The 27,700-nt window shown below is 55.5% G+C and overlaps 8 protein-coding genes across 8 annotated transcripts; 5 read left to right on the forward strand and 3 right to left on the reverse strand.

Moving 5' to 3' along the window:
• Positions 1-1,634: 1,634 nt before the first annotated feature.
• Positions 1,635-2,881, forward strand: MFIFM68171_06421 (uncharacterized protein; the record flags this gene model as incomplete). The annotated part of the gene is made up of 2 exons (XM_071061841.1): positions 1,635-2,060; positions 2,129-2,881. The coding sequence occupies 2 exons, from the start codon at positions 1,635-1,637 to the stop codon at positions 2,879-2,881; spliced, it is 1,179 nt and encodes a 392-aa protein (XP_070917942.1).
• A 473-nt stretch (positions 2,882-3,354) lies between these two features.
• MFIFM68171_06422 (uncharacterized protein) lies at positions 3,355-3,906 on the reverse strand (the record flags this gene model as incomplete). Its single annotated transcript, XM_071061842.1, has 2 exons — positions 3,355-3,751; positions 3,833-3,906. 2 exons carry the CDS (start codon positions 3,904-3,906, stop codon positions 3,355-3,357), a joined length of 471 nt encoding a protein of 156 aa, XP_070917943.1.
• Positions 3,907-4,341: 435 nt separating this feature from the next.
• On the forward strand, positions 4,342-5,754 carry RIB2 (DRAP deaminase; the record flags this gene model as incomplete). The annotated part of the gene is made up of 1 exon (XM_071061843.1): positions 4,342-5,754. One exon carries the CDS (start codon positions 4,342-4,344, stop codon positions 5,752-5,754), a length of 1,413 nt encoding a protein of 470 aa, XP_070917944.1.
• A 2,037-nt stretch (positions 5,755-7,791) lies between these two features.
• Positions 7,792-8,802, forward strand: MFIFM68171_06424 (uncharacterized protein; the record flags this gene model as incomplete). Its single annotated transcript, XM_071061844.1, has 4 exons — positions 7,792-7,873; positions 7,949-8,212; positions 8,271-8,627; positions 8,702-8,802. The coding sequence occupies 4 exons, from the start codon at positions 7,792-7,794 to the stop codon at positions 8,800-8,802; spliced, it is 804 nt and encodes a 267-aa protein (XP_070917945.1).
• Positions 8,803-12,748: 3,946 nt separating this feature from the next.
• On the forward strand, positions 12,749-14,947 carry MFIFM68171_06425 (uncharacterized protein; the record flags this gene model as incomplete). The annotated part of the gene is made up of 6 exons (XM_071061845.1): positions 12,749-13,155; positions 13,225-13,334; positions 13,409-13,514; positions 13,574-13,600; positions 13,663-13,882; positions 13,943-14,947. 6 exons carry the CDS (start codon positions 12,749-12,751, stop codon positions 14,945-14,947), a joined length of 1,875 nt encoding a protein of 624 aa, XP_070917946.1.
• A 398-nt stretch (positions 14,948-15,345) lies between these two features.
• On the reverse strand, positions 15,346-16,948 carry MFIFM68171_06426 (uncharacterized protein; the record flags this gene model as incomplete). The annotated part of the gene is made up of 9 exons (XM_071061846.1): positions 15,346-15,421; positions 15,483-15,620; positions 15,687-15,711; positions 15,769-15,909; positions 16,057-16,272; positions 16,331-16,379; positions 16,439-16,559; positions 16,619-16,727; positions 16,786-16,948. 9 exons carry the CDS (start codon positions 16,946-16,948, stop codon positions 15,346-15,348), a joined length of 1,038 nt encoding a protein of 345 aa, XP_070917947.1.
• Positions 16,949-18,433: 1,485 nt separating this feature from the next.
• Positions 18,434-19,324, forward strand: MFIFM68171_06427 (uncharacterized protein; the record flags this gene model as incomplete). The annotated part of the gene is made up of 1 exon (XM_071061847.1): positions 18,434-19,324. The coding sequence occupies one exon, from the start codon at positions 18,434-18,436 to the stop codon at positions 19,322-19,324; it is 891 nt and encodes a 296-aa protein (XP_070917948.1).
• Positions 19,325-19,834: 510 nt separating this feature from the next.
• MFIFM68171_06428 (uncharacterized protein) lies at positions 19,835-27,143 on the reverse strand (the record flags this gene model as incomplete). The annotated part of the gene is made up of 2 exons (XM_071061848.1): positions 19,835-26,396; positions 26,464-27,143. 2 exons carry the CDS (start codon positions 27,141-27,143, stop codon positions 19,835-19,837), a joined length of 7,242 nt encoding a protein of 2,413 aa, XP_070917949.1.
• Positions 27,144-27,700: the final 557 nt, after the last annotated feature.

The raw sequence follows: 27,700 nt of genomic DNA on the forward strand, positions 1-27,700 counted from the left end.
ATTGGGTGCACACTTTGTTATATATATATAGTGCAGTTTTTCTACCTTCCTAGTTCGTCGAGGGGTAATCAGAATTTTGACCTTTTCCTATCTCTTTTACTTTGCAATAATTTTAGTCAGCGTCGAGGCTAATTAAAGTGTCCCGGATATTGGAGACTCGCAGATACTAACAGACTGACTGGGAGGCCTATATAAGATATGTGCAGTTGTGGTGCCATGCCCTTGTTTTGACAGGTATGTGGATGTAAATGTGTATTCCTGTACCATCTTACTTGTACATGCCAATACTTACTGTCTCAAGAGCCGCAAATCGACACACGTAGGGAAAATGAGCCTCATGGACATACTGGCATAATCAAGCGAGGTTGAGTGGAATGATGGGATGGTGTAACTGAAATTGAGATATAGCTGGCTAGCATTTTTTACGTGCATTGCAGGTAAGTGAAGATTTATTGTCGGGGCAAGGTTTTTTTTTTTTTCCTTTCCTCCTCCCTCCCCCTTTCCCCCCCCCTTTTTTTCTCTTTTTTAAAGGAAGAAGGGGGGCGGGGGCGGGGCTGGGTGTTTGAACTGTTTCCGAATCATGGCGCCGTATTGGGTAGGTTAGACACTCTATCAAGGAACCTTTAGTAACGTCGCATGCGGGCTGCGGTTGCGCCAACCCGCCCAGGCCGACTGCCAGGTTGTCACATTGGGGAATGTCGTTGGAGCTCGTCAGCATCGATGTTACCAAATGCCATTTCCCTTTCCCTTCCATTTGCAGACTTGACTTCAGGCTCTTCCCTGGTCATCCAAAGCAAAACAGCAATGGTGTGTTCTCAGTGTCTCTATGCCCTTTCGCGGCAGTAATCAGTCCGCTGGGTAATGAACCGGGACCTAATAAAACTCCACACCATCCGACATACAGAAGCTCGAGGGAGGCCATTGGGCATGGATGCAGCGTTTGCGTTGCTTCCTGGGAGTCGCTAGGCTCTGAACAACAGAGTTTTCTCGTGAGCAGGAACCCAGCAGGAGCCGGGACTAAACTCCGGTGCTGGCGTCATCAGTCCTTGGAGGGAACCTATCTTGCGCAAATCTACGCGCCTGAAGCAAACTTCGACTCGTGTTTATTCTTTCTCGAGCCCGTCAACGGTGAGATAGTGCCGTCTTGGCCACCCTCGCCACTAGCTGACCACACCACAGATGCCGACAAGCACCCTATCGCTCTCACCCACCATACGCGATCCCGCGAAACCCTGGCTTCGGCCAAACGGTGGGTTACCCACTGTTCCCAACACCATAAAAAATGTAAATCGAGTTCGGTTGACGGTGTTTGGTACCCAACGCGTCTCCTTGATTTGGCCCGGTCAACGACACCGAGCTGTCGTCGGATCAAACGGTAATCCTCATCGAAACGGCAAGGAGAACTCCGGATGGGCGATACTCGACCTTATTCCATCGCTGTGGGTCGGCAGAGCACATGAAGTTGACCAAGAACACACATCTCCAACTCTCGAAAGGAGTTCCACTAGAATTGTTGCCGCAGCTCATCTAGGATGCTATCTTCATTTCTCTTGAACTAGGTGTCAGCTACCTTTGGATCGACTTGCTCTGTATCTGCCAAGAGATATGGCGGACTGGTAGCGTGAGTCTTTCTAATGCACGAGGTTTACTCGAATGGTTTCTGCAATATCTCGGCTAGCGACGCAAATGGCTGCTCCGAGTCTATGTTCAGCTCCCGAAATCCGGGCGTAGTTCTTCCGCAGGTCATTGAACTGAAGATTGGCGATCAGCATAGCGACGTAAACCGTACGAAGCTATTTCGCGTCTTTGACGACTCCTTGTGGGATACGAACGTCATCAAAGCACTCGTCAATACGCTCGCTTGGGTCTTCCAAGAGCGCTTCCTTTCGCCTCGCGTCATCCAGTTCGGCAAAAGACTGTTAACTTGGGACTGCCTAAAGGGGCCGGCGGCCGAGATCTTCCCGGACGGTCTCCCCGATCTCCGCCAGAGATCGTCTTCCGGGTCTTTCAAGAGCTTCGATCCGTCCGGGGTAGCTTCGGAATATTCTTACTTCAATGCCGTATGTCCCGTTAGGGGCATCTTGTAAGGTCGTACACCGCCTGTGCCTTGACCTTTCCCAGCGGCAAGCTTATTGCTTTCTGTGGTGTCGCGAAACACATGGCTGGGTTTTTGAAAGATGGATACGTCGCGGGTATGTGGCGCCGCTATCTCGAGGGTGAGCTTCTCTGGTACGTGGAGAAGGATACACTGGGCCGGAAATCCTCACGATCTGCTGAGTACCGTGCGCTCTCCTGGTCTTGGGCATCGATTGATGGCCGGGTGAGTCCGGGAACGGCCAACGTCGAGCACTCACTTATCAAAGTTGAAGAGGTGCATCTTGATTATCGGACTGGTGGTGAAACAGGGGAAGTAACGGGCGGATGGCTCCGGTTACGTGGTGTACTTAAGAGGTTAAGGCTTGTTCGCAATACCTTCACCCGGCGGAACAGAATCGATATTGGGTGGGATATGTTTCTCGGGGGCGTCAAAGTGACCATCCCGGAGGAAGAGTTGGGATTGAGGGCTCCGCTATTCGTTCTGCTCGATGTTCATCAGGAAGACTTTGATGAAGAGAACGCGAACGAGCTGCTGTTCACCATGTGCGCCCGGAAGAATAATAGGCGGTGGCAAGAAAATGGGGACCTCGGGTACAACGCAATGTACATCTTGCTTTTCAGGCTCGTCAACTGGGAAAAAGCTGTCTTTGAGCGCATCGGCGTCGCTTTAACGTTGGGCCAAGAGGTAGAAGAGACGATATTGAAGATACAAAGCCCTTCTAATGCTCCGCCAGCACCATGTCTTGAATACCGGGACGGGATGCATTCTATTTGCCTTGTTTAAGGCGGATTCCAGTTCAGATTGCTTAGATGTCGAATAAATTGAATAAATTTCCCGAGGCTATAGGGAGATGTTACTATTAATACTGAGAAAATCTTGCTTGACATATCACCTTCAACTCGGCTCTGACTGCGAACTCTCGATCCTACGAGATAATTCCCGGTCGAAAATCTTCTCACACTTGCGCCCCTGCGTATTTTGAAATCACTTTTACAACAGCAGCTACAACGCGGTCAAACTTGGCCCGAATTGAAAACCGACTTAGTCAAATTGAAGCTCTTCGGCTGGGCTTCAATACTTGAACCAAGTATTAGCTTTGCACTATACGCACTGCAGCAAGCCGTTTTAGTCATGGACTGGATCAGCCTATTATCAACTTCTACGACATCCTCTTCCACGTAACCCTAGGAATGCGACAAGCGGCCATAGTTAGAGTCCCTACTGTATCTATAATCTTCATGCTAATCAGAATCTGCTCAGAGTTTGCTAGTCTGCTTCTCAACCTGGATACGTTCTAAGCCCTGGCGTAGAGTAGAATTCATGCCTTTGGCATTTGGCCTCCCAGTCTCCCTGTCAACAAAGACCTGGATAAACTCGCCCACAGACTTAGCAGCTTCCTGTCCCTTCTCGAAAAGAGCTATCTCGTATGTAACGCTGGAATTACCAATGTGGTTGACACGAAGGGCCAGTTCCGCGCAGGCGGGAAATGAGATGGAAGCGAAATAGTCATTGTGGGAGTGGACGACCATGCCATATTGGGGGGAGCTCGGGGGATGAAGTCCGCAGTGCTCCATCAAATACGTGTTGATGACCGAGTCGTAAAGAAAGTTGTAGATGGAATTGTTCATGTGGTCGTACATGTCGTTGTCACTCCTGATCCTTGCTGTTAGTTTGGCCTGGCAAGACACAGCGCACAGGCTGGCCAGTCGCGATGGGTTCTTTGACCGTTCTCACCATCGGGTCCTATATTCCAGGATATAGCGGTAATCCGCCCTGATGCGGCTTTTCAGCCGGTTGATGTCTGTCATGGAGAGACGAACGCGTCGCAGGTGTTTAGCAGAATTGGGAGAACAAAACCCGTCTTAAAATGGAGCGTGATGACGGCTTCTCCTCTTGTGTTGACAAACGACCGACTAGGTCTTGGGTTTGTTCTTAGGACCTTGAGGGGAGGCTACGGCCGGATAGTGGATGCCGAGGCTATCCGTTCAGTCGGCGGTCCCTTGCAGGCTCGAGCCGAGGAGATGGTGAGGCCCCTGGTTCCTGCGCCATCTTGCCAGTGCTCACCGCCCAATTTTTCTGATGGGCAGAAACAGCGCTGGTGTCGCTAAGCCAGCAGACCCAACTTCCATCCAGGCCCACGCCATTCGACCACTACCCATTATTACAAAATCGCTGCCGAAACGTGATCACCGACACTGGCTACATTCAGGCCACTGCTAGGACTTGCCGCGCAGCGCCGGCAGATGGCGGCTCCTCTCGATCGCCTCGTCGCGTCAGGCACACCACAGGCGTCGTCGGACGCCCCCGTCACGCCCGAACCCGGCTCAGTGCTCCCGCTACCGGCGCCCTCGTGGCCCTTGCCACGGCCTTATTACGTCGAGGACGGTCTACGCCGCGTCACCCCGTATTTTTACACATACAACACATGGTGCAAAGAGAGATGGCGAGGCCGGCAGCTGCTTGATGTCTTCGAGAGCGAGTTTCGGGACCGACCACTAGAGTACTATCGCGCAGCGATGGAGTCTGGACAGGTCGCTGTCAACGGCAAGACAGTGGGCCCGCACTATGTCCTCAAGAACGGGGACCTCGTTTCTCACACGACGCATCGTCATGAGCCGCCCGTCACTGCCGAGCCCATTAACGTCATTCACGAGGATGATGATATGGTCGTCATCAACAAGCCGTCGGGCGTGCCTGTTCACCCCGCCGGCCGCTACAACTTCAATTCGGTTGTTGAGATCATGAAGGCCGAAAGAGGCTCGAGCTTTGCACCACATCCCTGTAACAGGCTCGACAGGCTCACGAGTGGTATTATGTTCATCGCTAAACATGCTAAGGCAGCCGATCACCTAGGAGCCCAGATTCTGCAACGCAGCGTTCGCAAGGAGTATGTTGCCCGCGTGATCGGCAGGTTCCCCGACGGCGAAGTGGTTTGCAACCAGCCCATCCTCCAGATCTCGCCCAAACTGGGATTGAATCGTGTGCGAGCCAACGGGAAGGCTGCCAAAACCGTCTTTAAGCGTCTGGCCTACTATCCACCGGCTGGGGAACGAGATGAGGAGTCCTCTGTGGCTGAGCAGCCCGAGGCATCCACCCCACAAGATGGCAGGCGCAAGCGGGATGAGGGATACTCGATTGTCCGATGTTTGCCTGTGACAGGCAGGACGCATCAGCTTCGAGTCCACTTGCAGTTCTTGGGACACCCGATACAAAACGACCCCATCTATGCCAACCAAAAAGTCTGGGGTATCGATCTAGGCTGTAACGACGCCGATGCGATCCGGAACAGCGACGAGGACATCATCACTCGCCTCTCGCGCATGGGCAAAGACCAAGTTGCGGATGCTGTGGCTTATCATGACGAGATGGTGGACGATTACTACAAGAAGAAAGCCGAGAAGATGTCGGGTGAGGTTTGTAGCCTTTGCAAGACACCGCTCTATACCGACCCCGGAGAACAAGAACTCTCCCTTTGGCTTCACAGCCTCCGATACGAGGATGCCGAGGGAGCATGGAGCTATACCAGCCCCTTGCCTTCCTGGGCGTTGCCGCCAAAAGGGAGGAGCGGGCCGACGCAGGTTGGTAGCATGGAAGATTTGGTGGACGCTGCGGGGACCGACACCGTTGGGCGACGCTGCCCGCCTGCTACGGCATAGGAAGACGACCCGTGGGTTTCTCTTGTGCGTTGTGGTGAAGATACTCGCTCGATGTCACCATTTTCTGACTTGAAAATCGTCTTCAAGACCAGGGCGTGCGGTCCTGCGGATCATCCGTAGTCACCCAACATCAAAGGAAAGCTGGCAGCGGAATGACCGTAAGCTGTATGTTTACTTCCTGCAGCACTTCCCGTCCACCATCATCTGTTCCAGTTTGTCGGCGGTACTTGGTCGTGGAAACGGGTTGCAGACCCGCTAATTCAGCGTAGTCAGTTTCCACGGCGGAAAACCGGCTTCTGTTGGGAGAGGATTCGGCCGACTTGAACATAGGCGCAAGCTGGGAGAGAAAGCGCCCAGGGTCGCCATGATTAGGACCAAGTTGGGTTGCATCGGTATCTCAAGAGAAGCTCGCTCGCGTCTGACGCATCCCTGGGCCGATACCTCTTGAAGCAATGAGGTGTCGGGTCCCGTTTACCCACGGCGGGATAACTTTATTGCGGAGACTGTATTAGCAACAACCAAGCCTATGCACGCGTCGTGTGTTGCCAGCTCGGCACCAACCACACATCGTCTAAGAGCCATTGCGAAAGAGACGAGCGTTCCCGAGCGCATATCGCAAGTAGGGTTCCGTGTTGTGGCAGGCGTTCAGTCCTGGTCCTTGCTAGGTTTAGGACCTGGATTTTCCGTGTGCCAGTCCCCGATGCAAAGCTCTGCTTTCCGCGTATCCCAGACGGCGTCGGGCAAACCAACATCCAGGTGTTCCTGTATTACGATGTAGGGTAAGGAGCCCATTTCCGAGCATCTCTTGTCTCTCGAAAAATTCATCATCCTGCGACGTATCTGTCCGAGCTTTCTCCTCGTACAACGCATACGTAACACCAGGCGATCTAGTACTGACGTTCTAGGGCGTACACAGACGTCCCCTTTCGGTCGGCGACCATCCGAAACATAGACACCGGACCATGCTATCCACGGGGCGGAGGCAATGCTCCCAAGCAGCTTGTGTTTCACGTTTACTCTTCTCTCGCCATTTCCTTCTGCGAGATTCGAACCACCACCAGCCATTCCGCCTAGGCTACCGGAAATCGCCGTAGGACTCCACGAAAAGCCTGCAACCCTTGGCAGGGTTAAGCCACGTAAAGGAAGACAGCGGCGTTCGATGACAGGTGACGATGGGGTAGGTCTTAACGCACGGGACATTGCTCGCCCTGGTGGATCCAGACCCAGTCGCCGAAATCGATCTGCCGTGGGGGAATTCCTGTTCTTGCATCGTGCCACACAGTGTGCTTTTGTAGAGTCTCCGCAGACCCGTTTAGCACGTCAGCCATAGACTGAATTGTCGGGGACGGGGGTCAGTCTTCCACATTAGAGGCGAAATTTAAATCTTGTAACCCAGAACGGGCGCCATTTTCTGCGAAATCCTAGAAGATAACCGCACACTCATCACCGGCGTCCCTTGGCCGGGGAGCGCCAGGCATTGATGGCGGTATCGAGGAGCTCGCATCAATAAGATCGACAATGATAGAACCACGGCGTGCGGACCGAAAAGGCTGCCAGCTCCGGGACCCTCGACCACCGCCCCCGTTCATTTTGCCTCAACGCCGTGTGTTCGCAGGTCGCGGTTGGGCCGGCCGGCGGACACCCCGCGCTCACGCCAGGATGAGCTGGTAGGATTAATGGGGCGAGATTGTTCTGCCCTGGCTTGTAGGTACATGGCCTGCGCTGGCATCTGGCACGCTGGGCGGAATTCTCCACAAAGTGCGTGGATTGACTATCTGGAAGGAGGTTGATCTCAGCCCTGGGGACCATGAGCGGGCGCGGCGTTTACTGGATTTCTCTGGGTCCCGGAGCATCCTGGGCGCCACAGATTTCCTATTTCTATATTCCGCGGTCGCCCTGCCCCGCGGACGTGTTGTCGTTTGACTAGAGTTCGTGTCTCAGCCGCCTCGTCTTCTTGACGTATTCTTTAGTCGCTTTCTCACAAGGTCTGACGATCACCGCGGTTATCTGACTACCAGCATTCCGAAAAGTTCAACCATGCCACAGCCCCCAACCACGCGGTCGCCATCTACGGAGGCGTCGCCGTCCACGGATGCGACCAAACCTGGCAGAAGGAAAGGTGAGTGCTCATCATACTCCCTCCGTCTGTTCTTATCTTTTTCCCCGCTTGACCTGACAGGACTTCACCCGCAAGGCGCTAGGACAGTGTCGAACATGAACCCCATACAACTTGCCAAAAAACGAGCCAACGACCGAGAGGCGCAGCGCAACATCCGGCAGCGCAACAAAGAGCTCATTAGCCGGCTAACCGAGCGGAATGGTTATTTAACGGAACAGCTAGAAATCAAGGAGAACCAGGTGCAGCAGTTGCTATCACAGAAAAGGATTCTCGAGCGAGAGCTGGCCGCACTGAAGGAGGCTGTCTCCCTACCTTCAGACCGCCCCTGCCAGGCATCCGGTATGTCTGCCGTTCCCATGCAAGTCCGGTAGCGCCATCCTAACCCTGTCCGGCTTAGGCTTCGACGTCGACGGGCTACCGGCAGCCGGCCCCTCCCCGGTGGTTAGCCGGCCGTCGTCCTTTGGAAGCTCAACTGAGTATAACGCAGCATCGACCAGTCCCTTTGGGACCTCGTATCTCCCCACGCCGGAGCCGTGCGACTCGTGGTCTTCTGTGGTGCCCATGTCCTCTGCGATCCCGGTGCCTTCGGCGGTGTCAAGCCCAGGTTCGACGGCAGGCCACCCAGAAGACTACGAACAGGGGTTCATTCCCACGAGCGTGCCGCCGTCCATGATCAACGGCACCGTCATTTCTACCGCATCATTACCCTATCGTCTCCACACAACGAAAATGGGGTATAGAGAGCTCGATACAGGTAAGACGGTAACGCAGCTTTGGTCTGTATGCCATTGCTTTTCCATTCGCTGACCAAGCCCTGCCCATCTGCAGCCGACCAAGGCTACACGAGCCAGAGCGTTTCGCAATCACCACCTCCATACCACGCCATGCATCATCAGTCATGGGCCATGTATCAGCAGTCGGGTTATTAGAAGCAGCCATACACGCAAGGAAGCTCGGAAATGGGCGCCAAGCGATCCAGCATCACAGTTTGTAGCTGCACCCGTATTTTACGACAGGGACGGGAATTCAGCATATCATGGACCGGCGTTTCTCAGCTATGGAAAGGAAACAGGGGCGTTCATAGGCGCAAGGCCGGGTCCGTCCTGGCGAGGACGATGCCAGAACAGATGAAAGGACACTGACGGCGCCGGAGGGGTTACGAGGTTGGCTTATCATGATGGTTCAACTGTACGGATTGCATTGGTTATATGGTTATACGGCTTTTGTCTACAAACGATACCCTTTATGAAGTGAGGCCACAAAGGGATGGGGAGGGTGACTTGGGTGAGCAACGGCTGGAAAGCCAAGGATACGGGTAAGCAGAGATCGGTGCGTCATTACATTTATTTCATTTGAGATGAGACGACGTATCTTCCCGTAGGGCACTGACACATATGACTTCGGTGTGCATACGGCATTGCCGTCTGCCGCAGCCGGGCAGATGATCCGGCGGGCGCTATCGGCGAGAAGTTCAGAAGACCTGCGCATTACCTCACCGCACATATGTACGAGCAGGCGTAAAAGGAATAGTCTAATTTTTTTTCTTTCCCTCGGTCCCCCTAACTGGTGGGCTCGGTGGGTTTCTGTTCTCCTGGCAGCTGTCCGGACCGGGATTCTGGACGGGTCCCGGCAGCTTCAATTCGTTGTGTGGAGCATTGCAGCATGGCCGCCGGCGAATTACGATTTTGCAAATGGCAAACCAGTCTGTGGGAATGTGGAATTGCTAGCTCCGACCTTATCCGTTGAGCCACGGAACTTGGGCCAACAGGGCTTTTGTGCGGCGGTCACGATCCCCAGTACGCAATAGGGTTCCTTTCGAGCCTCCCACATCATTACTTTGGAGTTGCCTCCCGTCCATCATTATCCTCTGTTGACAGGTAAACAAGGACTGAACTGTATCTGGGCATACTCCTGCATTAGCCTGACTATTTAGAATGCAGATCCATTGACGAGAAATTTCCGCGATGTAACCGGAAACCCACAGAAAAGCTTGCCTTTTAGGAACTTGGGGCACGTAACAATGAATTACATGCCGTTGTATACGTTATCTTTGGTATGGGTATGTACTGGACCACATAACCACGGGCTCTTGGTAACTGGACTGAACGTGCGGTAGCCGAGGCCGGCTGCAATGTTGCGATTGCATGTGGATAAACAATTGTCTGTTTGAGGACAGGAGAGAGTGGCGCAATAACCCCCCAATGACCTCATAGTTGACCACCGGAAACCAGTCGTGGGACACCTCAACGCCCCATCGAAGCCGTCGGAGAGTTCCGGGTTACTTCTCGATCGGCAGCAGGAGGAACTGGAACCTAAAGATGTTCACCGATTAAGTGTATAGGCCGGTGATTAGAACAAACTTATGGACGCCGATTCCACCAGAAGCCGCATTAGAAAGGGGTAAATGTATCGCATAGCGAGCTTGTAACCGTCGTGCCGATGTTCAGCGCAACATCCGATCGCTGGCATTCATCCGACCGTCTCTCTAGTCGACGCCATCATCGCTGTCGGCCCAAGGGACCACAGCCCAAGATGCGAGAATAGTGGTGGCGGTGTACCTGATCGTACGAGACACACGGTGGGCATCAGGGTTCTAGCACCGAGTGTTTCGCCTTCGTTCAGAAGCTGTTACCCACCAAAGCAGCCACCACGGTTCTCCCTCAGCTAGGATCCACAGATACGGCGTGGCACCTGCACCACGCGCACACGCCGAAACGTGTGTGCCAAGATCTCAATGCCGTTGTAGGTGGACCACGGGCTGAAAGGCAAGCCTGTCGTCCCGCCCCCAACGACTTGGTTCTCTCGCCATAAACTCCGCATCGCCGCAAACAGAGGTCGGGGGGCCGCGTTGGGTCTCGCGCTGTCAAGTGCTGTACTGCGTACTCATCTGGCAACCGACATACGTGCGGATACACAAGACAAAAAGCTGTTCGAGTTTAGCTCGAAGGTGTGTGGATCGTTGCGAGACCCCTCAGACACGTGGAATCTATCATGCAGGCAGTTGCCGTTCAAAGACGGGACTCAGTGGCCTAGTGACACCGGGTAATCCATATAGGTATGTCCAATTCGCATGATGCGGTGCCTACGGCAGGCCTCGCCCTGCGCGTTTACTGTCCGTGGGCCTGGTGAAGAGCTGGTTCGGAGCTAAGGCATCTTCCCCACTTGCCAATGCCTTTAATACTCTTCACCCAACATTCCAACTTCACTCAAGCTTCCGCCACTGCCCACTTCAACCTTTGTGGGTCTGCGAGAGGTGGCTGGAGGTTCTTGCCGAAACCCTGCCTGAGATGATACGTCCGGTAACGGGGAGGCAACTAGAGACTGTTGCACGAAATTTGGACATAACGGAGAGAAAAGAGACAAAAAGCCGCATTCACCTGCGAGCAGATTCGGGCTTCCTTCGGAGTTATGCGGCCACTGGATGCCACGGTCACCCCTGTTCTCGCCGCCTAACCTTGGTCACAAAATTTGAGCGTTTGCGGGTCTATGAGGGAAACGATGGGCAAGCGATCTGCCGGTAGTGCCTGTCGGACGACGGAAGACCTAGGGGGTAGGGTCGGTATGCAGCAAGCTGCTAATTTGGCCGGTTACGGGGACCAGCTCCGGAGGCTGCCGGAGGCGGGCACGGCGAGGTGGCCGCCTGCCGGCCTTAGAACTACTCTGCCGATTCACCCGGCGGCACTGTGGAACGTGTGTGGCGTAGCGCTTGTGATTCTCCGTGGTTCTTCGGCACAACGGCAAGGCATGCGCGGCGGTCAACGAGAGGGGGCTTGACTTGTCCTGGGCTCGATTAGACCGCTCAGCCGCGTTAGATGGACATCAAGCGGTGAACCGCCCCTGATAGCGAGGTGGAAGCGAGAATCTGCAACTGGCACGAGGCGCACGAAAGCACTGAGCGCTCCACCTGCACCTCCGGACCCGAGAGCCGAGGTGGGCGGACGCACCAGTACAGGACACCCTTTTCTGGTAACTGCATGGCATCAGCGGCTTCCGAAGAGACCAAGTCGTTGGTATGGATTCGAATGGGTCACACAATGTCCTTTGTGTGGGCGTAACAACGCCGTGGATGGAAGGAAGCATTAGCGACCAAGGAAGTGAATTCGGAGCGGGAAAGTATGATGAATACCCCCCAATAATGGACGATGTTGTAGTTGCCTCGCTCACTAGGGGGATTTAGAAGGAGTTGCGTCTACACTACTTGTGGAGGGGGTCGGCGATGGTTTAGAGTCCCGATCCGGCAGGGCAAATGGATTGCGCCTTAGCCGCGCGTGCAGGCGCCAGAGCGCTAGGGGCACTGTAAGGCTTAGCGCCACAAGGCCATATTCGTAATACAGGGGTGGTGCATGGCGGGGCCACCTCTCTCAACGTCACCACTCGCTGCAATCACACCTTGCTCGGTCTTGGAGGCCTTATCAGCGAGCACCTGGCACTGGCAAGTGACATGTCGGGGAGAACACCACTCCTGCACGGCGGTTTACCGGCCATTTAAGATTCCGCCCGTTCGTCGCTTGTATATGGCTACGACGAGAACTTGCTGCGGAGCTCCGATCCGGGCCTCGAAGATACTCGGATTGCCTTATGTCATCAGTTCTACGGCTTTCTTTCTCATTAGCTCTTGTGACTGCCTCCGTACTATCGCCTTTTTTTTTTGTCGCCTCTTTCTTTCTTTCTTTTTCTTTTTCGTCGCTGTGTATAGTAGTCACATCTTCATAAAGTCCAAACTGGGACAAACAACAGCTCGTTACCCCGCCCCACAAAGTTGCCGAAAGGGTATTTCATTTGGGTATCCGATTGGGACCTCCAATGCTCTCTTTGCCCAACAGTACTCTTTAAGTTATTATTGTCTTGCGCGCCACGCGCCTTCTTTGCTCACCGATGGGGAACTTCGGTGCCCCAGATGAAGCCGATGCTCTCGAATACGAGGAAGCCGAGGACAAGCATGTTGGATTGACGAGGCCAGATCCGCACTCGGAGTCGAGCGGGGACTTGACCACACGTCCTGGACTGTTGCCGTCGAATTCAAGTAGTAGTAGTAGCAGCGGCGGCGCAATACCCGGTACACAGGCGCCGGCCGAGTTGGAGAGCGCCTACGAGCGGGTCGATGCGAAGACGGTCTCGTGGAGAGATCTCCCCCGCAAAGACCAGCTCATTGTCATCACCCTGGCAAGGTTAAGCGAGCCCCTCGTCCAGACTTCTCTTCAGTCGTACATGTTCTATCAGCTCAAGTGGTTCGACCCCAGCTTGCCCGATTCTGTCATATCCAGCCAGGCAGGCATTTTGCAGTATGTGCCTCCTGGCCGCTTGCTACTTCTCTCCACGACTGGCCTCCTGATACCTTAGTGACCACGCAGTGCGAGCTTCACCGCTGCTCAGTTCGTAACAGCCATGATGTGGGGGCAGGTTGCTGACTCGAGCCGCTTTGGCCGCAAAACCGTTCTGATGATCGGCCTCGCGGGTACCAGTAGGTTTAACGCGAATCGGGCCATGACCGCGCCATTGGAGAGTCGAGGCTAACCCCCCATTCTCCGGCCCAAGTGATCTCGTGTCTTGGCTTCGGTTTCTCGACTTCGTTCTGGCAAGCTTTGATGTTCCGGTCTATTGGAGGCATGACCAACGGGAATGTGGGTGTGTTGAGGACCATGTAAGAGCAGTCATTTGACGACTCATATCCCCAGTTTGTGCGCTGATAGAGCTTTCCAGGATTAGTGAGACCGTTAGGGAGAAGAAGTGTGTCAATGTCTTTCCTCGACTCCTACAAGATCCCCCTTTTCACTAAACGCTAGCCATAGGTACCAATCTCGAGCCTTCCTACTCCTACCCATAACCTTTAACATTGGGGTCATCATTGGGCCCATACTTGGAGGCGTCCTCTCGGATCCCGCAGGAAGTTATCCCTACCTCTTTGGAGACGTCGAATTCTTCCGTCGCTTTCCCTACGCTACTCCGAACCTGCTCTCAACATTCCTCCTGTTTTGCGCCGTGCTCTCTGTCTGGTTGTTCGTGGAAGAGGCCAGTAGTATTGCAGTCACTAGGATTCTTAGGCACATGAGATAGCCTTGCTGACACAAGAGACAGACGTTGGAGTCACGATTAGATAAACGCGATAGAGGGTTGGAGGTTGGGCGAGTGCTACGGGCGTGGCTGACTGGCAGCCGCTCTGGCGCGGTCTACACGCCTCTGGCAACCCAAGATACAGCCACCCATGTTGACGGTACACACCTGACCGAGAGCACACACTCACATCAGCCTTCAATCTCCAGGACTCGGACAAAGTCGAAACATTCCCGGCGCCGATACGCCCAACGGCTCGCCTTCCGACGCATCTTCACTCACAACGTTGTCTTCACCTTGGCCGCGAGCTTCCTCCTAGCTTTCCATGTCGGCACTTTCAACTCGCTCTGGTTTGTCTTCCTCTCCACGCCCGTCTACGATCCGGCCAAACCCCCAAAGTCCCCCGACGCCCTAGGCCGCCACCTACCGTTCGCCTTCACGGGCGGTCTAGGCCTCCGTCCACGCGAGGTGGGCATGGCCATGGCCATCCTCGGCGTGCTCGGGATTGGCCTCCAGCTGGGCGTTTACCCTTGGCTCTCAGCGCGCCTCGGCACGGTCCGCAGCTGGCGCCTGTTCCTGCTGTTCTTCCCCTTCACGTACTTCCTCGTGCCCTACCTGAGCCTGGTGCCGGCGGCCAGCCCACCCCCAAACCCAAAGGACGGCGTCGCGGTGTGGGCGGCCATCGCGGCTGTACTGTCGTTTCAGGTAGTCGGCCGCACGTTCGCACTGCCGGCGCAGACCATCCTCGTGAACAACTGCACGCCGCATCCTAGCGTTCTGGGGACGGTGCATGGGATCGGGCAGAGTGTGAGCAGTTTCGCGAGGACGATAGGGCCTATTATGGGCGGGTTCCTGTATGGGCTGGGTTTAGCTAGGGGTATTATTGGCGCTGTGTGGTGGGGACTGGCTGGCGTTGCGGTGTGCGGGTTCCTCGCGAGCTTGTTTGTGCGCGAGGGTGACGGGCATGAGATTTGGCTGGAAGGAGATGAGGAGGATGCTGAAGAGGTGGCTGGTTCCCGCTGATGGCAGTGATGGCTTGTCGGTTGGCAGGAAGAGGTCGGACGTTAGGACTTACCGCTGACCTACACATGCCACCGATCAGTATGTCAACCAGTAAGGTATACCAATATTCTTGGACTGTAACAATGGTTTGAGAACATTGGTCTTTCACTCACTGATAGGGGTTTCCTCTAAGGGGCAGGCGCCACATCTTTGCAGACACACCGGGCCGAGGAGTAACATAAACATCACTGGTATGTCACGGCAAGGGAAGCCATGGAAACTATACCGCGTGTTGAATTGATATCTAGCAGTCCCCGGTAATCGTCTAAGCGAAAGCTATAGTACCCCACGGCGCGTAGGCAAAGGCAGTGGCAGGGATATTCCATCTAGAGTACGCCTTCTCTCGGAGCGAGCAGGGTTTACCCGAACCATCCGCCGGCCCTCCAACAGGCTGTTGCACTGGCCGAGTTCGTGACTGTTGTGAATTGGGTTTGGCTAGGGCACATCGGTAAACAGAGATCAGCACCGGCCCGGAGATAGAGAGAGAGTAACGTACCCAACCCAGACAGTGCCGGATAGATGACTTGTCAAGTAGACTATGTCGGTTTCCGTCACCGCTGCGGGGTCTCCCCTGTTAACTGTAACCGTCACCCCGGGGCGGCCGCTGGCACAGACTGTTGAAGGGGGCGGTGTCCTGATTTCCAAGGATTAGTTGAGCCGGGGAGGGAATTATCTGCCTGTTGGTATCGCGACGTCTTACACTGTGGTCGTGGTTGTCCTCAAAACTATCCCGCTGTTAGTGAGACGGCAAGCGGTCCCAGGCGGTTTTAGGGATATCTCACCGAGCTCTGTGGTCGTCTGCCCGGGAATCGTTGTCACGAGCGTGCTCGTAACCGTATACGTAGTCTGCGTGTACGTCGATGTAACGGCAGCCACGGCAGCAGCGGCAGCTGTGGCAGCGGTAGCAGCCATGTCTCGTTTCTCTGGAGTGGTCGGGTTAGCATTGCCTGTCCATCGGGTTCGCCATCCCCAGCCGCCGCCGCCCCCAGTTCCCCAGAATGGCTCGCAGTCATCCCTGCCGCGGCACCAGCTTGCCGTGGGAGCGGGGTTATTTCCGGGAGAAGACCAACTCGACGGGTAGTGGCAACTGGCCGTCTCCGAGACTGTTGTTGTCCAATAGCTCGTTACTTGGCCATCTGTTGCTGTCCTAATTGCTGTCGATGTAACGACTGCCGTGGATGTTTGCGGGTAGACTGTGACGGTCCGTGTTGCCCCGTTGCACGGAGTTGTCACTGTTTGGGGGACGACGATGAGCGTATGCGTCTGCACAAGCGTTGTCACGACAGCTATGGAGATGTCAGTATCAACGGTGTCTGGAGGAATGTAAAGAGTCTAGATAGATACTTTGATCCCTTGCCGTGGTCGTATATCCTACTACAACCGTCGGTGTCGCCTTGGGCTCGTTAGCTCATCGAGTTGGTTCATGGATTGTTCGCAAAAGATGCTACGCACCGTAACCCATGTTGTTTGAGGCACACCCACAGTGAGCGTGACGGTGCGCTGAGACGATATCTGGTTCCCGGCAATGATAATTTTCCAGCCCCCTGAACTCATGGCGGAGAACGGGATCCCACTGAGGAAATGGGTGAGTATACCGACTACTGTTTTACTACCACTTCCAGGTTATCTCACCATGTCGAGGTCACTTGAACCCCAGCAGGTGTGGTTCTGATTGCCGAGCAGGCATACTGGTGGTTCTCTGGCGAAACTAGGACGGGGTTGATGGTCTCTTGCGTGCACCCTGCCTTGGCATCAGTATCACCTCACCTCAAGCCGCTAGGGGCCGCAGAGAGGCTCACCCTGGAAGACGGTAATGAAACTGAAGTAATCATTTGAGGATCCGTCAATGTAATAAGCGCCATGATTGGAATAGTCAACGCCGTAACTTGTGCAGGCGGTGCTGGCATGGATTAGAAACGCAAGCAGCACCACCCAAAGGCGCTTGAACCCTTGAGCAGCCATGACGGTCCTGTGACGGGCACGCGATTCGGTCGAGAGCAGGGCCGCCACAGCAGGCAGATCCAGTGCCTACAGTGATTGATTATGTACTCAGAGTTGTTACAACGACCGTTCCGGTGACCGGGAAAGAATAGTGGTCCCGGTCGAACTGCATATTAACCATTATATACTTGACCGAGACTGGGAGCCGCGGGAACAGCAAGCAACGGCATACCGACAGGGATAATGAAGCAAGTACGACGTCAAGGAGGAGGACCTGACGTGATGGGTGAAATAAACAATATGCGGACGCCATCCGATATTAGGGTTATTCAGCCGGAGGGCTAGTGGTCCCAAAAACCCCGATATCCGTTCCCCAACGAACTTCCTGGGAAAAACACCATGACATGCTCGATGACTTGTCGTGGCCCAGACTTCGAAAGAGACAGGAGGCTTAGAGACGCACCGGGGAAGTGTTTGGGGAGATGGCGACCAGCAACGTGCCAATACAGGCCTGTATTAAACATCCCCCAACGTATTGCGGCTCCGAGAAAAAGAGGTTCACCAATAGAGGACAGCAGATGCTTTTTCAACCGGCTGCTTTTGCTTTACAAGGACGGTTGAAGGGGTCCAGTTAGCTAGCTTGAATGGCACGAGTGGGCCATGACGAAGAGCGCTCGACTCACTCCGGACACGGATATCTCCAACGGGGCGCGAAATCGGGCTGATGTGGGCCGTTCGGGATGAACCTGCAGGCAGGCTGGCGAGCCGTGTCGTGCTTCTGGGCCAAACTCTCCTTTATGGTGGGGGATGTGAGGGGATGGCTGCGTTGTAATCGCGTCCCGTGTCTGTATCTCTCGAGCCAAAAATGGTGACTCGGGTTTTCCTGGAGCTGGAAGCCTGCAGGCAGAACATCCGGATATTGCGTGTGGCTCTATTCCGTGGTGAGAATGGTTATCGAAGGTATCGCCCATTTCTGCTCGTCATCTCTCGCCGCCGCTTGACTGTGTTTCCATCGCTAGCTTCTCGGACGACGAGGGGCATTTCCCGGGATCGCGAGATTCCACCCATCGTTCGCACGCCGACTAATATGCATCAAGGAGGCGCTGTTGGCTCCTGCTGGAAGGGCTGCTAGCATCATGTGGTGTAAGTGCCAAAGTTCGGAAAGCGTCACTTGCGAGGTGTTGACCTCGCTGTCCCCGACCGGGTTGGTGGAGGGGGGGGGGGGGGGGGGGGGGAGAAGCGGGGGAGAGAGCAAGAGGAAAAGAAACAGCGATAACTACTTTGTTCAATCGCTGCAACCTCAATCTCAATCCGAACCTCGTTCACCAAACATAGGTTCTAGATTGACCATGTAGCTCTGTACCGACTGGTGATGACCGACCCGCTGCATCTTTTGATGACGGCGACCCACCATTTCTTGCGTTTCGCTGATCACCAGCCTCCGCTTTCAACTCTGAAAAAGCATCAGCGACATTCTCATCCCCGCAGAATTTACCACCTTCAAAGATGAAACCTCAACACAGACCCAAGCTCCCGAGCCCGAACCTCGTAATCGATGCAGTTCCCCTCACCCGCGAGGCGTTTGCGTCGTTCGGCGACGTGATCGAAAACCCGCGCCCGGACGTGCACCCATCATCCGCCGCCAGCCAAACTTCCCCACTTTCCCTCCCCTTCAACGCCGTGTCCGCCAACCAAGGCACAGCCCTCAAATACCAGCATGTCTCCCACCCACTCAACCTCTATGCCCAAGCCCCGAGTCGCCGTCCCGGCGTGGCCGTGACAAACATGTTTGTCTGCGCCGCGCGTGCCGACATTCCAGCCAGCAGCAGCAGCAACAACAACAATAATAACAACAAAAGCTCACTCTTCCCCGTAAAAGTCCTTGAGCGCCACCCTTACACGACGCAAACCTTCCTACCCCTACCAGCCGACGCCGTCACTACTATCACCCCCACCACAAAGTATTACCTCGTCATCGTTGCGCCGACACTTCCCGCGCCCAGCAGTAGTAGTAGTACTGGTGGTGGTAGCGCCCTGCTCTCCGCCCCAGACACCCTCCCGCCAGGAAACGACGGCAACAATTACCCCCGTCCTCTCCCAGGGAGTGGGCTCCCGGACCTGCACGGGCTGCGCGCATTCGTCGCGACGGGGGCCCAGGCCATCACCTACGGCGCAGGGACGTGGCATGCGCCGATGGTTGCGCTGGGCCCCGCCGGGACGGCAATGGATTTCGTGGTGATGCAGTTTGCGAATGGTGTTGGGGCGGAGGATTGCCAGGAGGTGGAGTTGGAGTCTCCGGAAGTGGTAGGAATGGCGGCGGGTGAGGGGGGTGTCAGGATCAGACCGAGTCCGCCGCCATTGCTAAAGGTCCGTCGGGGGAGGGTGTCGAAGCTGTGATGGCTGGTCGGTTGTCAGCGTATCCGGATGTTTGTTATGCGTGGAACCGGTTACTAAGGCATGGCCACCAATGATGAACGGCAGGTTTGACGATATAGTTTGACACTTAGAAAACAATGAATCTAATGACCCCCTGAGAGTACTAAGGCCATGAAAAAAATGACCTGGGGCATGAAATGTTGCCATTGCATCTGGCAACGCCCCTGAAATGGGCAAAGTAATGGCCCGAGGGCATACTTGTACATATCCGCCTAAATCGAAACGGATTCCTACTCTCCCCCACAGCGCTCACCGTCCCTGAATAATGCCTTGTTCCCTCCATGCTCGTGCCGATGGTGAGGCGATAGAAGTCGGGCTGTTCACCCTGATGAATGGTACGGTGGGAAACGGGAGCACGGCATCTCCACCTTGCCGTGTTGCCCGTCCTCCCTCCCTAAAACCTTCCCCGTTATCCCATATTTGTTCATACATTGATCTAACAAGCCTCCCTTCCAGCACCAAATTTCTCGTCTACTCCTCGCTACGCTCTTCATCTAACCACCACGGAATCCGGCCGTAGGCGTCAAAGAACGCCCTGACACCCTCGCTGTCCTTTCCCAGCTCGCGCAGCGTCTCCTCCTCAATGGTGCCAGGCACCATAAAGTGGTACACGTGCACCTTCTTGGTCTGACCCATGCGGATGCACCTGCCCCGGGCCTGCCGTACCGTCCGCGCCTGGTGATCCTTGTTCCTGTGGACGTATGGATTGGCAAAGACGACATGCGAGGCATTGGTCAGGTTGCTCCCTGCGCTGGTATCGCTGTCTATGTCGAGCAGCAGGACCTGGCCCATTTTACCCCGCTTGAAGCGCTCGAGCTGGTCGGAGGGATCGTCTTTGCAAGTGGCAAGATTGAGGAATCGGATCCTGGCGGTGTCGAAGGCCTCGCTCAGCGCATTGATCAGCGGGCCGTACTGCGCAAAGACGACGACAAAGTCCTTTCGCGGGATCTCGTGCTTGACGAGGTCGATGATGGCGTCCACCTTGGCGCGGCGGACCTCGCCCTCGATGAGGCACACCTGCGAGACCCGGAGGACGGGCCGCTCGCGGATGAAAGCTGTGCAGTGCTCGACGGGGCAATAATAGCTTGCGTTCTGGAATCTGCATCCGTCACAAAGCAAGTGACCGCAGGCCACCACGATAAACAAGGAGTTGGCCGAGGCGACGGCCTTTCCGCACTTGCGACAGGCCTTCTTAACCACAGCCTCGCTGTCTGCGGCGTCAGACAGCGATGAGTACTCGGGAACGAACTTGCCCTCGAGCCAGGTGGCTTTCAGGTCATCGATCGTTTTGAGCAGATGCACGACGGTAAGCTTGAGCTCCTCGGTAGATGCAGCAACTTGTTTGCCCCTGTCGTTGGCTTTGGGCGTGCCGGCTCTGCTGTTCTGGCTCACGCACCCGGTTGCGGCTTCGAAGCTCTGGTGCTTGTCGGGAGGGGCGCGGCCATCACGGTAGCTCTCAGAAACAGCAAGACCCTGCTCGTGGCTCCAAATCATCTCTTTCAGTTGGTCGGTTGTGTGGCTTGCGTTGAATTTTAGGTTGAGCTCTCTGAGCCGATTCTGGAGAGCCGGTTTGGGAGGCTCCTTCGTCTTGTATTCCCCAAGTCCGACAAAATTGTATGAACCCTTGGCTTGTTGCCATGTAGCCTTTTCCGGCTTTACCGAAACGCAAGTGCTCAGAAAAACCCGAAGGTCATCATCGTCGAGGTTGGCGAGCACGCTGGCCCCGTCCCAGGGTGTGCGAATCGAGCGGACGACTCTCGGGTCTAGAGCGTGGCGTACGACTTCCTTGTCAGGGAGCCCATTCTCGAGAGGGGTTAGGGTTCCGGGGACTTTGTGCATGAGCCAGCAAAGCTGCTCGGAGAGTACTTTGAGCTGCCTCGGGGTCAACGAGTTGATGGTGTTGGGCTTTATGTCAAAGAAGTCCAGCCACGTATACAACGCTTTTTCCTCGTCGAAGCGCTCCATCCAGCCGTCCTTGAAGTGTACGCTCCACTCGACTCGGAAGGAACTGTCGTCGAGATCGTCGTGGTCGGACTCCTCTTGCTTGCCCTCAGGCAGACCGGCAATGACGGTGACAAAGCGCTGAAACAAATCCCTGCCGCCGAACTCCTCGAAGCTCATGTTATCGATCGACTTCTTTAGACCGCCGCACAAGAAATCAACGCGGTCGAGCGCATCTTGCGTCGACTGAGAGAACTCGAACCTGGAACCTGTTGGATGGATGTCGGGGTCAAGTTTGAGAGCCTCGATCCAAGACCGAAGCCACAACATTTTGTCCCAGAGCATCTTTAACTGCTTGCTGAGAACATCGCTTTGCATAGAGAGATGACGCACCAAGGTATCGGCCGAGCTTACGCCGCTTCCGAGATCGCAGGCTGCCAGGCCAAGGAACATCTTCGCTGCCTCCCGTCCGTCTCTGTTGTCCAAGTCGGTGCCTCTCAAGACGACCTCCGTACGTGCGTGTGCAGGCAGAGCCGTGTAATCGTAGCCTGCGTCGAGTACGGCCTGAGTAAGCAGAAAGTAGCGTGCCGAGGCCACGGTCGTCATGGCTACGGGCCGGACGTGCTCCTCGAACTCCACCTTCAGACCCTGCTCTAGAGGATTGGAGCGGAAGTATTCCGCCACGAACTTGTGAGCCTGGTTGTGCCTCTCATGAGCCAGCGTGGCTGACTTTAATGAAGACGAGAAGACGTGGAACTGCTCGCTCTTGGACATCGCGTCCAGCTCCGGGCCCTTTGTCACAGCGGGCAGACCGGGCATCATTCTCGGCTCTGGCCGGGCAACGTGGACGCCGAAAGCCGACGCGATCCTGCACACCTCCTCAAGCCCAAACAGTTTGGGCGTACCCGAGAGCAGCCATTTGGAGTTGGCAACCGCGTTTTCAATGAAGAGAGGGACAATGGCATTCTCGTCGTACGAGCACTCGTCCCATATGATACGGGCGAAGGTGCAGGTGTGGAGCGATTTCATGTTCCACTCCTTGTCTGTGATTGTTGGTGTCACGCGCGGTCTGGCCGGTGCTTGTCTGCCGGGCCTGGCAACACTAGACGCTCCGCCCTTGTAGAATTTGCGGTCAATCACGGGGACCAGTTTTTCGACCAGGGTGTCGATCTCTGCATGCTGGTTCTCGATCAAGGCGGGCAGAAACTCGTCCCGGAGCCGGCGCATGAGTTCGCCGTGGGTAAGACCGGCGTCTCGGCCGGCAAGGTAGTATGCAGTGAGGATCCTATGGTTGCGCAACGCCCGGCGGTACCAGAGCTCAAGAGTTCTCCCGGAGAGGCCTTTTGGGCAGTCGCCGAGCATGCCTCCTACTGTTTGCAATTTGTCCAGGAACAATTGAGTAAAAACTCCGCTGCTGAGGATGATTATTTCGGGCGTTTTCATATCCTCAAGCTCGTAGCTATAGAAAGCGGCGGCCGAGTTAACGACGGCTAGCTTGGGATGAGACAAACCGAGAAACTTGGCCGTCTCTTTGGACCACTGCTTGACGATGTGCTTGGGAACGACGATGAGTGTGGCATCTAGGTGCAAGGCAAAGGACTTGGCGTCCAGAGCTTGGTAACGTGCTCCGACTTCTCCGAAATGCTCGAATGGTCTGGGCATCTCCTGTAACCAGGCCGTGTCGACCTTCTCTTGTCGCTCCTCGACGGACCGGGTCTTGTCGAATTTGCGCATACAGTCATGTAGGGCGAGCATGATGACGGTTTTTCCATACCCGATTTCATGGGCCACGACACCGCCCCGTGAGCTGTAGGGAAAGCAGTTAGCCCATTCGGCCTTGCCGATGATCCGCATGTTGAATGGCCGAACCACTTCCTCTTCGATTTCGACCTTATCGAAGTCGAGAGGTCGAAGTTCGCGCTGCATCATCCACTCGACAGAATCCTTCTGGCTCTCCCTAAGCGTATATCTTCCAAACCGCGGTGGCCTGCTGCCGTCGTTCTTCCACGGTTTGCTGAGATCGAGCCCGGCCGTAAATTTCCTCCCACAAGGCTTCAGCGAGTGGGCAAAAGGGGCGAAGCCGGTGGTTGAAGAAGGAGCTGCGTAGTCGAGAGTCACGGTGAAGGACGTCTTTGCGTTCGAGCCCAGAGCAAGTCTGCCACGGGAGGCGGTGCGGTGAGACTGTGCCAGATGCCCGAAAGCCCTGGATGCGAGAACCTTTGGTTGCAACATGACTCTCATGTCCAGCGTCGAAGACCCGGTGTTATGTAGCAAACGAGCTGCAACCGCAACCGCTCTGGGGAGATCCAGAAACTGCCTCTCAAACTTGGCCGCTTCGTCGGGGTCCTCGATGATCTCATGGACATGCTTGGAAGATCCGGAATTCTTGCCGGCGACCTCTTTGGCATAAAATGATATTTCGGGCGGAGCCACGGAACAGTCTTGGCAGGCGTCGACTTGCACCCAGCCGCCACTGAGATGCGGGAAAGAAGCAAGGTTTTTTGGTGCTGTAGACAAACAGACCTGGTTCGAGAGGAAAGCAAAAGTCCTTAAGAACGGGTCGCGGGCGGTAGCGGGAATGGAGTAGAAACCGCTATCTGGCTGGGGGGGATCCATATTATAGAGCTGAGCTATCGAGACCGGGAACCGATCAAGAGTGGCCATGAGCGCAGCAAGGACGGGCATGTGGGCAATTGGAGGGCCGCCCGCGTGACAAGACGCTTGCTGGAGAGTTTCGGTCGAACCCCAGCGAGTCAGACCAGGCTCACGAATGAGCACCTGGCTGCCGAAGGTTGCAGAGCCGAGTCCGTCCGGGGAGGACCAGTACCCAGGCCAAAACACATCCATGGATCCTAGCTTGGAATCGACGTCCCAGGAGAGTGTAGGCTTGGCATGAAGCAAGGTTTCGCGGTACTCGTGATCCTCAATTCGCCTCATCGTCTCGGTCCACACAAAGTGGTCGTCGATCGGCTTCCGGACCCTGCCGGAATCCCACATGAGGAAGATTTTGACAGCAGCGGCAGGGTCTTGTTTGATCCGTAGGGCATTCCCGGCGGTACCGCATCTCTCGTAGTGGCGGTATTCCCCCAGAACCCTGCTCTCCACCATCTCCTTCCACGCTTGAAGCGACGTGTCTGGCTCCGGATCGCCGTCGCCTGCAAAAGCTAGGTTAGCAATGACCAGTGCACCATCCGAGTTCTTGCTGAGACCGATAGTCAGATCGATGTGACCAGGAACCCACATCGACCACTCAAGGAGCGATGTGGCGCCGTCGGAAAGCCGACCGCGCGCGATAGGTTGGTCAAAGTTGAACTTGGAATGGAGCTTGCTACGCTGGTTGTGCCAAGGGGCGATGTAAATGTACCAGCAGCACATGGAATCGGCCGAGAGAACAAGACGAGCGATGCTGTTGACGGCTTTGTAGCACACAGTCACGGCCTCGGTAACCTTGATCTCGTCGAAATAATAAATAGTGGCGTCGTCGAGGATTTCCAAGACGGTGTTGCAATACAATCGGTCCTTGACCGGTCTCAGCCCGCAGTGGACGATGGAAGCGGGAACGGGCAGCTTGAGAGTCTTGGGCAGGAGTCCCGTGAGAGCGACCTCGCCCTTCTGGGGCGACCCTCTGGGACCTCTGGTCGTCTTTGCGATGAAGTCGTGCACCGGATTCCCGCGGCATGCCGTGCAGGCAGTGGTGCCGCAGGCATTGCAGACCCAGAGCTCTTCTCCTTGCGTGGGACAATAGCACACGCGCACCATGTTCTTTGCGATGGCGAGGAGACGTCCAAGCTCAGTGGTAACCACGGTATTGGCGACGCCAGGTGCCAGCGATTCCCACTCTAACTGCCGAGCATCTAGATATAGTCCCTGTCTTGCATCTGTTGGCTCGATTGGCTGGAGCATCTGCTCGGCACCGGCGACTTGGGTGATGCAGTGAAGAAGCGCCAGAGTCGCGGCGCCGACCACAGTGACTGTCATGGCATTTCCTGCCAAATCCCGCAACTGGGACTGGGTTTCGGTCGCGAGGACCAATTCATCGACCGGCATGCCCTGCAATGCCAGGGCTTCGATCCCCGTCACCGGGCGAGATCGGTCTGTCACGATGGGCATCCCGCTGGGCGTGATGCACCCGATGATACCCAAGTTCAAGTTGGGCGTACTGGTTCTGTCACCACGTGCGGGCAACTTGATTGTGCGATCGACGTTTTGGCTGACGTCGACCACGCAGGTCTTGTATCCCAGGTCGATGTTGTGCGTCTTGGCCGCGGCAAAAACAATGTCCATCGAGTCGACGACTCGCGAGCCCTGCAGGCCCCAGAATGGAAGCCAGGAGTGAGAAGGGTACGATGCGAAGATGAGGCGGCCATTGCGCATAGCTTTCATGCTGAAAGGATTATCATCTCGGCCGAGGCCGTGTTTGCGGCGCTCGTCCAAGTGTCGCAGCGAGGAGAGGCCCCATTCCGAGTTGAATGGCACCTTGGATTCCATGTCGGCCCTGGCCTGGATCGTGGCCGGGTCATTGGGCGCTCGAAGAAAGTGCGAGACCGGCGCCGAAGCTGGGCGTCTGCAGGTTGTGGAAAGCAATGTCTTCCAACCATCGGCGATCCTGGTGGCCGGGCCCTCGCCGAATAGCTCGGCGTCAATGGCAACCAGGTAGCCTCGCACGCGGGTCTGGGGCAAGTAATAGTCCTTGGTGTCCAGCCTGACGTAGCGAGCCACGTAGCCTATTTTTGGGAAGATGCGCTTCGTGTACATGTCCCATGGCGCTCCCGAGACGTTTTCAAGCATGATAATCTTTGGCCGAACCCTGATTATGAGCTCGAGCGCGGCAAAGAAAGTCCTGGACGACTCTCCGGTATCCTTAAGCTGGCCGAGAATCAGAATCTTGTCCAGATCGTCGAGGAAAGCTTGGTCAATGGCAACCGGCGACGCGTCACCCGAGGCCGCGCCCTTGAGGTGTTTGTCGAGTAACGACAAGGATTCATTTGGCTTGCTTGCGTTCATGTTGGAATAGTCGACACAGGAGCAACCGGCAAAGAGGATGTCAATCGGCTCCGAAGGGATCTCGACTATGGAGCCGCCGGCGGTCGTTCTAGAGTCATGTCAGTCACTGAGCTGCCATCTGCATTGGAGTTCTTCATCACTGGGATAATACTTACGCTTTGCCTTCCGATAAGCTCATTTCAACCACGTCGCGGAAGATCAATGGACGGGGCTGCACGTTACGGTGAATGAAGCCTTGCTTGAATGGCTCGATCTCGCAGCTGTAAAGGTGTTTGAAAGCAAAACCTCTGCCAAAACCAATCGCTTGCAAGGATGCTTGAAGCAGATTCAGGGCAAAGATGGGTGCGTCGGTACCGGAGCAGAGTGTAGCGACGTGGAGATTGATCGGTCTCTCTTTCAGCCCGATGGGAGCCATCCTTTTGACTATGTCCTGGAATATCTCATTGATATCACTAGTAGGTGGCGAGTCTTTATCGACCCCGGTCTTGGTATTGAGCGCCTCATCGCGAAATTTGAGCGACTTAGACGAAGTTTCACGACCGGGCGTAGAAACGTCATTGGAGACATCGACATCCATGGCCTTGGTGGTGTCGCCGTTTCCGGGCGCAGTCAATGACGGTCCACCGCCCGCGCTGGAAGTGCTCAAGGGCGGTCTGATAGGGAAGACCTTCTGCTTCTTGCATGGGCGGGGGAGCGACTCGTCGTCGCTGTCCCCTTGATCGGAAGCATTGCTTGGGTTACCAGCAGGATACTTCCGCTTCCCGGGAGCAGACGCAGCGCCGCCCGCGCGCCGACTGGTAGCAGCACGGGATGGCTCTGGCCTCTCCATAGCCATGCCTTGACTGCTTGTCAGCTGAATCACCCAACGATCGAAGGATAGAGCGATCTCTTACTCGATGCTCCGGTAGGACGGCACCGTCGGTGCCCCCGAAACGGAGTGCTCCGTTTGAAGTTTGGAAGATATAGCAACCGAAGGACAGCTAGGAGTCAAAGCAAATAGTGATGGAGTGATGAAAGCGATTGATGAAAGGTTGCAACAAACGGCCAGCAGCGAGGCGAAATTGTTGGTGTTGGGCTGTCTGCAAGGTGTCCTTCAGTAACATTTAGGTCAAAGAGTTTGGGAAAGAGCCGACAGCTTTGTGAAAAGAATTAGGGCACAATAACCACCCGCAGAGCGAAAGGTAGGGGCAGAATTGATTAGGGCAGAAGCTTACCCAAGAACATTCCGGAATCAAGAGGGTCCCTGATGGCAATGCGTGGAACGAGGGGCGAGCGAGGGGCGTGTGAAGAGTCGTGATATCCGGCCGCAGCTCTGGTCGGCATGCGCTCAGGGGTGCGGCTCAGGGGTCGGGATGCAATCCCAGTTGCTAACCAATGCACTCCCATCCACCC

The sequence above is a fragment of the Madurella fahalii genome (genome assembly GCF_045866475.1).
Source record: "Madurella fahalii IFM 68171 DNA, scaffold_3, whole genome shotgun sequence".
In the NCBI taxonomy this organism is placed as follows: domain Eukaryota; kingdom Fungi; phylum Ascomycota; class Sordariomycetes; order Sordariales; genus Madurella; species Madurella fahalii.